At 33.1% G+C, this 13,417-nt stretch overlaps 1 protein-coding gene across 1 annotated transcript in view; it reads right to left on the reverse strand.

Annotated features, from left to right (window-relative positions):
- Window positions 1-13,417, reverse strand: part of LRRIQ1 (leucine rich repeats and IQ motif containing 1) — a gene marked incomplete at both ends in the record, with an annotated part of 216,869 nt that overhangs the window by 27,702 nt on the left and 175,750 nt on the right. The window contains 2 exons of the mRNA XM_080704824.1: window positions 9,618-9,678; window positions 11,470-11,602. Of these exons, the coding sequence (XP_080560950.1) occupies window positions 9,618-9,678; window positions 11,470-11,602 (194 nt within the window). The remainder of the gene's footprint in view (window positions 1-9,617; window positions 9,679-11,469; window positions 11,603-13,417) is intronic.

Genomic DNA, 13,417 nt, shown 5'->3' on the forward strand with positions numbered 1-13,417 from the left:
TTTAGTTCTTAATTTAATGTTAGAAATGTCATACTAGATTATTTTCTGCAATATTTATATTTTATCACATATACAAATTATTAATCTTATTAACAAAGTTCCTTGAAATAGTTTTCATTTCATATTTGTGTGCTGAATAACCACAATCCCTACTGTTTCATTACAATAATTTAAAAAAATTAGTTATTGATGCACTCTAGTCCCACTTTTTTTTTTTTTTTTTTTTTTGGTGGTACTGAAGATGGAACCCAGGGGCCTCCTTTGCCTCCAGGCTACACTCCGAGGCCTATTTTATATTTTATTTGGAAACAGGATCTCTTAAGCCAGCTGAGGCTGGCTTCGAACCTGTGTGATCCTCCTGTCTCAGCTTCCCAAGTGCAAGGATTACAAGCGTGTACCACCACCCCCAGCTTAGTCCCACTTCTTAATGGGGTACAAGATGGTGGAGACATACATGCACACATCACCCAATTAGCCCTTACCCAATTCCTGCCCCATTTTTTCCTCCTCCCTTCTTCTTATGTTTGGCTTAGTGATTGACATTGATAATTTTTGTTTGTTAAATAATCATTGTTAATATAAAATATTGTACATTAAGTCATTGGGGGCAATCGGGTAATGTTAAATATATAGGAATTTTAAGGTATATAATTTTAAGGGCATAAAAATAACCTACTTGACCTAAACTTATCTTTGTACTTTAAGTACTATTTCAGACTAAACCTAAAGTCAAAAAAATTACTTTATGCCTATAAGATTTATTTTGCAGAATATCTAGTATCATAAAAAAATTGATCAGGATTCAGCTCTGAAGTGGGAGAGATTCCATTATGGAAAAAAATTGTCCTTTTTGTGGCTGGTATTTAATCCAAACTATACTATGCTTGAAACTCTGTGAAAAAGTGTTTTACTAAATGTTAGTTGTGAGGAAAATTTAAATACAGCAGAATAAAGACATGGAACCATCACTTTAATTAAAAAGCTATTAACATATGATGATTCAAGGAGTCAGAATGTAAAAATCATCTTCTTTCAAATTCAGATCTTTGAAGCTGGGCCTAATGTGGACATGCTTGTAATCCCAGAATTCAGGAGGCTGAGAGGAGAGGATCCTGGTTGAAGGCCAGTCTCAGCTACTTAGGCTCTTTGCAACTCAGTGAGACCCTGTTTCAAAATAAAGAATAAAAAATAGGGTTAGGGGTGTAGCTCGGAGGTAGAATGCCCCTGGATTCCATCCCTAATACTGCAAATAAAAATAAATAAATTGATTAATTAAATAAAACAAATTCAGATCTTTGTCCTTCTTTATATTCCTCTTCTTACCTTCTTCCCACTCACAAATATGAATGAATAAATCAGCTAATGAATTTACATTTTTCCCAGTTTATTTTTAACTGATAAAATGTATATAATTATTTTGTATATTATACTTGAAATATTTATATATTGTAGAATAGCTAATGATTTAATTTACATATGAAGTTCCTCACACATTTATTATTTTTAAGTAATTGTTATTAATGCTAAATTCAGAATAAAAGTCATTCTCTAATGTCAGTTAATTTTTTATATAACTGGCTAATGATATAATGTTTCAAAATATTATTAGAAAACTGAAATGAACTAAATAAAAATTGGCTTCCAATTTATAATTATTTATATAAAATGTGATCTTCCTCTTTCAAATTTAATTCAGTCAATACAGTGCATTCCTAACCTTCCTATTAGATGGCTCCATCAATGCTAAGCTTTTATTTATTTATTTATTTGTTTGTTTGTTTATTTTGTGTGTGTGTGTGTGGTACTGGGGTTCCTTGGAAACCCTTCTACTTCCAGGCTACACTCCCAGACCTAGTTTATATTCTTATTTGGAAACAGGGTCTCTTAAGCCAGCGAGGCTGGCTTCAAACCAGCGGGATCCTCCTGTCTCTGCCTCCCAACGCCCGGCAATGCTAAGATTTAAAGAAAACCAGTCAAGGATCAGGAGGAGTTGCCTGTGGTGGCATACCCAATAATACCAGTATTTGGGAGACTGAGACAGGAGGTGAGACAGGAAGATCACAGATTTGAGGATAGCCTCAGAAAGCTAGTGAGACACTCAGCAACCTAGTAAGACTCTGTTTCAAAAAAAGGGGGAATATAGGGGTGAAGCTTAGAGTAGGAATGCCCCTGGGATTAATCCCCAGTACCACTAAAAACAAACAAACAAATTTTAAAAAAAAGAGGATATACCAAAGCACTACAATTTAGGTGAGACTAAATAGATAACCAGGAAAATCATAAATCATTAACCACAGAAGGAATTCCATGTGACAGAGAGCTTAATTATAGGCTTAAAAATTTAAAAATAAAATTTATTTATTTCAATTTGATGACATAATTTCACTAAAATTATTTAGAAAATGTAATCTTACCCTCTTTCAAATGATACCTACTCATCACAAAAATATTTGTAAATACCTTCCTAAAAATCTCATAATTATCAGTCATTAATATCTAAAAGATTATTTCTTCCAAATAAAAAAACAACTGATTCAGTTACTCGTTAGGTTTGATTACATAAAGAATCAAATTTAGAAGTAAAATTTAACGGAAGCACATGACAATTTTTGTACTTTTTTGAGGTACTAGGCATTGAACCCATAGGCATTCTACCTTTGAGCTAGACCCCCAGCCCTATTTCATTTTTTGTTTTGAAATAAGGTCTTATTAAGTTGCAGAGGCTGCCCTTAAACCTGTTATTGTGTCTCAACCTCCCAAGTACTGACATTATAAGAGTGTGTCACCATCCTTGGCTTATTTTGTACTTTTGGAAGTAAAGACATATTAAACAGTAGACTTTTAAAACAAATACCTATGTAGTTAATAAGATTTTTTTTAAAAAGACATAAAATATTATAAAGATGAAGTCTGATTCATAAGCTACCTTGCAGTTTTACTATACATACGTATTAAAAAGCTTTTAGAGTACAGCCAGGTGCCTTATAACGATGTTTCAGTCAACGATAAACAATATGAATGACCATGGTCCCATAGGATCATAGAATTGTATTTTAATATTATATGAATGAGAGAGGGGATGGGGTAAGATCTTAAGGAAACATACCAAGTGTTGTGTGCATGTGTGTACGTATCTCCTTATCATTCTGACCCTCATTATGACATATAATTTCAATGAATAAAAGCTTATCTAGAAATGCATATTGCCCAGACACATCATTGTCACTGCAACTTCCTAGTGCAATGTATCCCTTGTTTTTGTGGTGATGCTGGTGTAAACAAGCCTACTGCACTGGCAGTTGTATAAAACTATAGTACATGCAGCTATGCACACTATAAAAGGTTTGATAGTGATAATAATAGACTATGATATTTACTGGTTTATATATTTCGTATGATACCTTTTCACTATAGTGGCATGAACTTCTGCTTATAAAGGTAAAAGGTTATTATAAAGTAGTATCCTGTGTTATACCAGCAGGCGCCTCATGCATCTCTTATTTACTTTATCTCCTGCTTTATCAAGAAGCTATGTTAGATGTTCGACCTATGCCATCTAGGTTTATATAAGAGCATGCATGATAGTCAGACAACTAAATCAATTGGTTTTTAGACAGAGTAGTCTTTTTTTTTTTTTAGGAAACTTGCTTATTTTAAAATTACCTTCTCAACAAACCATGAAACACTTGGATGTTACTTTATGAATTTTTCATTGAAAACATACTACATTGTAAGTGGAGTTTCAAAGTTAGACATAGAATTGATCAAAATCTAAGAACAATACTATGAAAGGACAATACTAAAAATGTGTAAGAAAAAATTTCATTTAGTTAGGTTAACCTAAAGGATGCATAATCATGTCATCTTGTCTGGAGAAAAAAGATAACCTTGTGCTTTTATTTAAATAAGGTACTTACCAAAACCATCAGGTTTATGCAGGTGTCAAATTCCCACCTGGAAAGGGATACTTTCCTACATCATACCTGAATTTATTTTAAATAACTGAAGTCCAAGGCAACAGCTGTTTAAAATAACTTGACAGTCAAATAACTACATAATTTAGTACATTACATAAAACTAGGGCAATGATAGTTGAATGTTTCAAAATATACAACTGGGGAAAAGCTCTTGCACTCTTATTGATCCTAAACCTCAATTTGTCTCCAATTTTCAGAGCCAAATCTTCATTGACTTAAGTTCTTAACATCTTCCACCACCATAGCCTGCCCCTAGGGGGAGAGCTGTTAGTCCATTTGTCCTCTGGTTTTATATGACAAGAGACTGTAAAGAGCCCATTGCTTTATCTATTCTCTGTAGGGTTCAGGTACACTGGCTAAGGCAGAACTCAAAATCCAAGGCTTTCTGTCAAGGTCGGACCTCCCAGAGCTAGTACTGATCCTAACTCATCACTATGTTCATGGATCAAGGGTGGTGACTGAGTAAGGGACCCAACTTGCGGATGCAGTTTGCCCATAAAGGAAAGTGCGTTGAAGAAAATTGTACCATGAAAAAGCAATTTGATCATTTCATTTCTGTTGGATGATTTAAGGGAAGCTCTTTAATATTGAATTCAAGCATTCCTTATCCTATACCTGTAAACAAAAGTTTTAATTTTGTTTGCACTCCTGTTTGGAACTTGTAACTGGAAAAGCATGTCTTGCACTGTTCAATCTTGTGAGTGGTCACTTTAACAACCTCATAGTAGTCTTTTTTATTTTTAATTTTTTAAAGTTTTTATTGGTTCATTGTAGTCATACATCTTAATGGGATAAAAGATGGTGGAGACATACATGCACACATCACCCAATTAGCCCTTACCCAATCCTCACCCCCTCCCCTCCCCATCCCTCCTTTCCATGCTTGGCTTAGTGACTGACTTTGATATGTTTGTTAAAGTACATCATGTGCTTTAGGGAATTTCCTCTTCACCCCTCCCATTCCCTATGTTATGCTGCCTTATTTGCTCATCTATAGAATCTCTTCATCTGGAGTTCCTCCTGTTACCCATTTCTCCCTAGCTTTCACATATTAGGGAAAATAGCCAGTTTCTTATTGTTGTGACTGACTAACTCAGCATAATCTCCTACAGTTTCATCCATTTCCCTGTAAATGATGTAATTGTGGTTTTCTTTATGCCTGAGTAAAATTCCATTGTGTACATATTCCACAGTTTCATAATCCATTCATCTGTTGATGGACATCTTGGCTGATTCCATAGTTTGGCAACATAGATACACATGCATTAGTTTGTAGTTTGGTTTCCTTTCTTTTAGGTAGATACCTGGGAGTGCTATTGCTGGATCATATGGTAAGTTTGTTCCCATTCTTCTGAGGATCCTCTGTACTGTTTTCCATAGTGGTTGCACTAATTTGCAATCCCACAAATAATGTTTTAGAGTTTTTACTTCTCTACATCCTCACCAGCATTTGTTGTTGTTTGTGTTTTGAATGATTGCCATTCTAGTTGGAGTTAGGTGAAATCGCAGGGTAGTTTTTTATTTGCATCTCTCAGATTGCTAACAATGTTGAGCATAGTAGTTTTTTAAAAAGAGTCTTATGATAATTTACAATCAGGGTATTGAACTGTTCCATCTCCCCAAAGAAATTATCTTTCTATCTTATATAGTTATAGTCTCTCCCCAGACTAACCACTGGAATCCACTAATGTGTTCTCTATCACTATAAAATGTGATTTGGGGAATGTTACATGAGTGATATCATACAGTATATAACCTTTTGAGAATGGCTCATTTAATGCCACATACTGTTCTTGAGCTCCACAGAGGTCTTTGCATGTATTAAGAGTCTTTTTGATTGCTGCTTTTTACTTTTTATTATAATTTTTTGTGGTACTGGAGATAGAACCCAGGGGCATTCTACCTCCAAGCTATACCCCCAGCCCTATTTTTTATTCTTTATTTTGAAACAGGGTCTAAGTTGCAGAGGGCCTCACTAAGTATCTAAGGCTGTCCATGAATCTGTGATCCTCCCAAGTACTTGGGTTAGAAGTGTGTGCCACCATACCTGGCTCTATTGTACAATTTTTAAAAAATGAAGTTTTCTCTCTGTAGGAAAAGTGACCAGTAGCAAAATTGTTAGGTCATACTAACATCTGTTTACAGAAAACTGATAAAACTTTTTACAAGAGATTTAATCACTCTGCATACCTGTCAGCATTTTGTAATTTCTGTAAATTTTATTTTAAATACTTTAATAGGTTTATAGTGATAACACATAGTGGCTTTAATTATTTTGTAATGATTAATAACATTAAACATATTTTCATATAGTTATAAAAAAGAAAAAGTATATAAATTTTTCTCCTACTGTCTGGTTTGACATTTGAAGTACAATTTGTTTTCATCTTTATTTTTCTTCATTTGTTTATGCTTATTATAGTATAAGGCATCTTTGCCAATTACATGCTTATGGAAGTGTCTTGCTACATGTTCCTCAATATATTATATAATTGTAGCTTTCACATTAACATCTATAATTCATCTCAAATTAATTTTCATGTATAGTATGAAATAGAGGACACTGGGTTCTTTTCTTATTTCCATGTAGGTATCTAGTTGTTCAGTATCATTTATTGAAAAGATCTTCCTTTCTTTGAATTGCTTTAGTACCTTACAAAAAATCAATTAACTTTATTAATACTTTTCTGGCATCTCCCCCCCCCACAGTGAAAGATTCTGCTATCTCTATGCCAATAACAAATTTTGAAATCAGGTAGTGAAAGTTGTACTGTTCTTAAGATTGTATTGGCTATTTCCTTTGGTCCTTTGCATTTTCATATATATATTAAAACCAGTTTGTCCATCTCTCCCTATCTTAGTCTTTATTCTATCGCCATGACCAAAATATCTACCAAGGATAAGTTAGAGAAAAGGTTTATTTGGTTCACAATTCCAAAAGTTTAATCCATAAGCAGGTGGCTCCAAGGAAGGAACTGCAGCAGTGGAAAGCCCTGCCGTTGACCTGCCCCGTGTCTTGGTGTACCCACGCAAGTGGATGCTTTCATTCCCTACTGCAAACTCATGCTGGGCATTCAGTCAGCTCATTGTCCTTTAGACATAAGTCACTGAGCTCTTCTTCTGCCTCTATTCAGACACAAAAATGATGTCTGTATTTCTGCACTGTTAACATTTACTTGTTTTTGTGTTTAGGTGTATCTCTTCAATATGAAAAAAATTTATCATTGTTATTTGTCATATATTTGTATACAGTGTAATACAAAGGGGGCTGGAAAAAAGGCTAAGTGACAGAGGGTTAATCTCAAAGACTCATGTGCACAATAATCTAATTTTCATTCATTTTTATGAAATTAATAATTAAATATTTGTTTTATCCTGGCATTTTATGGCACTTTTATGCTCTCTGTTCTTGTTCCAAAATGACCACTGACAAGTTTGTGCCAAAGTGTAGTAGTCAATATGCATGGTGTTAGTAAACTAAAGCACCAATTTCTCTCCCTCCCTCCCTCCCTCCCTCCCTCCCTCCCTCCCTCCCTTACTCCCTCCTTTCTTTCCTTCCTTCCTTTTTATTGGCCCATTGAAATTGTACATTATACTGAAGTTCAGAGTGACAAATATGTCTCCTCCATAGGAGGAGAAAGAGAAGATACTCTATTTGTGTCTTCATTTATCTGAAGTTTTCTTTATTTCTCAGTTTCTCTCTAGCTTCCATATATGAATGGAAACATATGGCCCTTCACTTTCTGTGACTGGCTAATCTCACTAAGCGTATTCTCAAGCTTCATTCATTTTCCTTAAAATGACCTGATTATGGCTGCCTAGAATTCCATTCTGTGTATATACCATAATTTTGTAATCCGTTCCTCTGTTGAATGCCTAGGCTACTCCCATAGTTTGGCTATCATGAACTGTACTGCTATAAACATGAAAATGCATATATTTCTATTGTAATCAGATTTCAATTTCTTTGGAAAGATCATCAAAAGTGGTATGGTGGGGTATGTTGGCTGCATTCTCTGTCTTTTAAGAAACCAACATACTAATCTCCATATTGGCTGTAATAATTTGCAATCTCACCAACAGTGTATAATAGTTTCTATTTCCCTACAACCTCACCAGCATTTATTATTATTTGTATTATTGATGATTGAAAGTCTATCTGGAATTTGATAGAATCTCAGTATCATTTTGTTTTGGATTTTTCTGATTGGTAATGATGTTGAACATTTTTCATATATTTATTGGCAATTTATCTTTCTTCTTTTAAAAAGTATCTATTCAGATCCATTGCCCTCCTTTTTTATTGGGTTCTTTGTCATTTTAGAGTTGAGTTTTAAAGTTCTTTTTTATATTCTAGATAGTAATCCTCCATCGAAAGAGTTACTGGTAAAGATTTTGTCACATTCTGTAGTAGGCCCTCTCTTTAGGTTCTCGATAGTTTATTTTGCTACATGGAAGTTTTTTAATCTGATGCTATCTATTGATTAATTTTTGTTTTTATTTCATGAGCTTTGGGGGAGCTTATTGAGGAAATCTCTACCCGTGTCTATGTGTTGGAGAGTTAATCCTACACCACTTCTAGTAGTTGCAAGATTTCTGGTCTAATTTTTAAATCATTTATCCATCTTTAGTTGACTAATATGTAGGATGAGAGGCTGAAGTTTAGCTTCATTTTTGACATATGGCTAGCCGGTTTTTTCAGCACCATTTGTTGAAAAGATTGCCTCTATTCTAGCACTTGTTTTTTGTTGATATACTCTTACTTCTAATAGCATATAATACAACTAAATTTAGCAATGTACATGAAAATTTATTATCTAGAGTCTACATTTTAATCACCATATTTAGAATGAGATTGTCCCTATGAACCAATAATTTACTTATTGTACTATTTCTCCACTCTATGTTAGAATGGTTGAACTCACACTACTTGCTAATTTTTGTTTACTTCCCCCCTTCTGTCATTTCCTTATCCTTTCCCTCCCTCCTTTCTTTCTTTCTTTCTTTCTTTCTTTCTTTCTTTCTTTCTTTCTTTCTTTCTTTCTTGTGTGTGGGACTGGGCATTGAATCCTGTGGCATTTGAACACTGACCTACAGTAGCCTTTTTTTTTAATTGCAAAACAGAATTTCACTTAATTAGCAGGCACTGCCCTCAAATCTGTAATCCTCCTGTTTTAGTCTCCCAAATACCAGTATTAGAGGCATGTACCACTGTTCCTGGCTCTATTGTTAATTTTTATATGGTTTGATTTTCTAAGTTATAAAAGTAGTTTGCTGTTTCCCTCAAGTATAATCTATGAATGTTACTCTTAAAGTTTTCAAGAAAATAATTTCATTAAGCAATTTCCCATCCAGATTAATTTTATTTTCAAATGTTACTATGCTAATATTTTTATATCTGTCAAATAAAATTATTATTTTAAAACAATGTCATATTGTAAAAATATATCACAAGTCAAGAAACATGTTATTTTGGGGGGGGCGTCTGGTTTTTAAACACATGATATTTTGAGATTATCCCAAATAGATACAGTTGTAATATTTTCACAGTTTAAACAAATTATGGGCATATTTTAAAATTCTTTCTATTGAGCACTGGTTTCTACAACATTTTTCTATAACTTTAAACACATTTCTTACCACAAGTTGAACTCTTCCACCATTAAGTACATCTGGATCTAACTCGGGCAAGAAGCGATTGCTACAGTGACAAAAACAGAGATCATAATGTAAGTGTAGAGGATGAGTGTAAAGGAATTGCCCAAATAAAAATTTTAGGAAATATTAAATTTCCCAAAGTTTGGAAATAAAATAGAAGTGATAGTTTCCTTAAATTAGGTTATATGCAAAGATAAGTACAAATTTACATCTTTCTATCATTATTTTAAATTAAGCTTGACATAAAATTTCAATGTATAAATAACATCTTAATATCACACTTTTTGTCATATATAAACACTTTAAAGAGAAAAATTCTGAAAATATTAATAATGATAATAACTTACAGAAAATTTAAATGTATTGTTCATACATTATTTTTTTAAGTTAAAGCTTCCTATCTTTCTTTCTTTTTTTTTTTTTTTTTGGTGGTACTGGGGTTCCTGGAATCCCTTCTACCTCCGGGCTACACTCCCAGACCTATTTTATATATTTTTTGAAACAGGGTCTCTTAAGCCAGCCCGGCTGACTTCGAACCAGCGCGATCCTCCTGTCTCTGCCTCCCAAGCGCGGGGATTACAAGCCTGCACCACCACGCCCGGCAAAACTTTCTATCTTTCAAATAGCTGAAGTATGTTAGTACATTATGCTGACATTTACAATAACCTATTTAAAACCAGAACACTGACATTTAACTTAAGAAGGTCTTGCCAAGAGTGGTTGTACATGCCTGTAATGTGAAGGCAGAGAAAGGAGGATCACTGGTTTGAGGCCAGCTTCAGCAACTTAAGAGATCCTTAGCAACATAGTAAGATGCTATTTAAAAAAAATAAACAAATAAAATAGGCCTGGGGTGTAGCTTAGAGAGACTTAGGATACTCTTGGGTTCAATCCCTAGTAACACACATACACACACAAAAAGAACTTATATTCTTAAAATAATTTTTCTTAAATATTCCTTTATATATCATATACTTAAAAAAGAAATTATATAATCAATTGCTGACTTTTCATTTATTTAAATACAGATTATTTATTAGTAAATGGTATTTTTTACTGTTTGAGTATACATAAAATTCACCTAAAACATTTCATTAATATCTTTTACTATGCTATATCTATATTAATGTTTTTAAGTTTCTAAATAAGACCACTTATATCTGCTTAATAGATATAGTAAGCAATTGATTGTGTTGTATTTGATTTCTTTAGTTCTAAGGATGCTATACTATGTATTAAGCTAAAATGATTAATACTGTCATAAACTAAATTGTTTTTGCACTAATTTGCATACTTAAAAATAAAGATTCTTAAATATTGATTTTATCTATAGTAAAATATGAAATAATTAAAATCATAAAATGCTTAATTTCATGATTAATTTTGATATATCATTTTCATATTTTGAATGGAATTAAATAAACAGAATGTACCATATATAAAAACTTAATTTATATATATTTTTGAGGGTTTAAATTAGGATTTTAAATAAAACATTTGTAAATAACACAAATAAACTAAAATACAACTTACATTTGACATTTAGAAACAGTTAATGAATACCATACTTTAACTTTATAAAGCAGAATAATTTGTATAGTTCATCTGTGGGATTTAAGCATTATGGAATAAAGCTTTTCCCAAATATTTTGTGATGAAAAATATAAAGAATAATTGAATTTATTCTATATGAAAAGCCTTTTTTATAATCTGGCAATGTGGTATATTGGCTTTTAGCTATAAAGTCATGTTTGTTTTAGCACAATTAACCTAGGCTTTACTTTTCAAGATATATTTACAATACAAAAATCTAATTTAAAGGAAATGATCTCACCATTTCATATTTTTGGAACCAGTTGCAGCATGAACCCCAACCTGTGTGTGAAGCCACTGATATGTATATTCTTTACTCCTTTCTAATTTTTCATTTGCAGTGGTATCCTTGCAGAGAAGGTCTTCTTCCTTACCTGTGGAAGAAATATGGAATTTTTATTTGTAATTTAAAGAGATAAGACTTTGGCTGTACAGTCAGTGTTAAAAATTTCAACACAAAAATGAAAAAATAATGATTCATTTATGTAGCAAAATTATATGTAAGAAAAAACAAGCTGAGTCACTTAAAAACTAAATATTTTTTTCCTGCTGGGGTTTCAAACCCACCTATTTTGAACAAATAAAGGAAATGTTTCAATGTAACTATCATTTAAATATTTTTGTGCTTTAGTTTTTTATTAGAAAATTCAGTTATTTTTGGTAGTCATTGGAAAACCTCTAATATAAAATGAATATTTGCTTGCTATCATATCTTTTAAAGCATATTTTTGAGTCTAATTGTTCTTAGTCCAGCCATAACAAACGTACATTTTGTAGAGAATATTGAACATATATGTTTTAATTTTATATAAAACAGTTTGGTTTGCATGAACTATTACAATATTTTATTTATTTATTTATTTGCCTATTTTATTTTTATGTGGAACATATTAAAAATGGTATACATTTAGACTGTGCTTAGTGCCTCCCCTTCCCCTACTTCCATTTCTCACTCTCTTAACAGTGAGTGTCCAGGTTGACCATGCTACTTTCATACTTATACACATATCTGAATGGAGCTCCTCCATTAATCAACATCATCCTTCTTCCTTGCCTACCCTTCCTTTCTAGCTTTGCTGAGGTTTCCCTTCCATTATCTGGAGTCCCTCTGGTAAACCCAGTACTCCCTACTTTGGGCATATTAGAGAAAGCATATGTCCCTTCTCTTTCTGTGCTTGACTAATCTCACTTAACCTAATGTTCTCCAGATCTTTCCATTTTTTTGCAAGTGACATGATTTTGTTCTTCTTTATAACTGAGTAGAATTCCATTGTGTGTATTTCCCATAATTTTGCAATCCATTCATCTGTTGGTGGAGACCTAGGTTGGTTCCATATCTTGGCTATTATGAATTGTGCTGTTATGAACATGGGTATGCATATGTCACTGTAGTTCTCTGATTTCAAACCGTTTGGACAAACACTCAGGAGTGGTTTAGTCAGATCATATGGTGGATCTATTTTAATCTAGGAATATAATTTATGTCAGGTTTCAGAAAACCTACATTTATGACACAGCAGCTATTTCAAAGATAGGGAAAAGCATAACAGTGGAGGTGGGTATAGAAAATTGTGAAAGATGTGAAATAATAGCAGTTTAGAATAAAGGATATCAAATCTAATTTTATTAATTTCTTGTCTTCTACTGGCATTGGGGTTAGACTGCTTCTGGTTTTTTTTTTTTAGGACTTTGAGCTGTGTCATTAGGTTATTTATTTGATTATTTTCTATTCTTCTTATGTAGGCACTTAGTGCTATGAATTTTCCTCTTACTACTACTTTCAGTGTTTCCCAGAGGTTTTGATATCTAAAAATAAAACATTTTAAAAAAGGGAAAGAAAAATCCGGGTGTGTTGTTGCATGCTTGTAATCCCAGCATTTGGGAAACAAGAGGTTTGTGGACAGCCTCAGCTACTTAGTGAGACCCTTTGCAACTCAGTTAGCCCCTGCTTCAAAATAAAGAATAAAAAATAGGGCTGGGGGTATAGCTCAGAGGTAGAATGCCCCTGGGTTCTATCCCCAGTACTGAAAAAAAGGAAAAGAAAGGTCCAAACCTCATATTTAAATATAAAATTGTTCACCGGGCATGGTGGTGCACGCTTGTAATCCCCACGCTTGGGAGGCTGAGACAGGAGGATCATGCAGGTTCGAAGCCAGCTTCTCTGGTTTAAGAGATCCTGTTTCCAAATA

The sequence above is a fragment of the Muscardinus avellanarius genome (genome assembly GCF_963383645.1).
Source record: "Muscardinus avellanarius genome assembly, chromosome: 11".
Lineage (NCBI taxonomy): Eukaryota > Metazoa > Chordata > Mammalia > Rodentia > Gliridae > Muscardinus > Muscardinus avellanarius.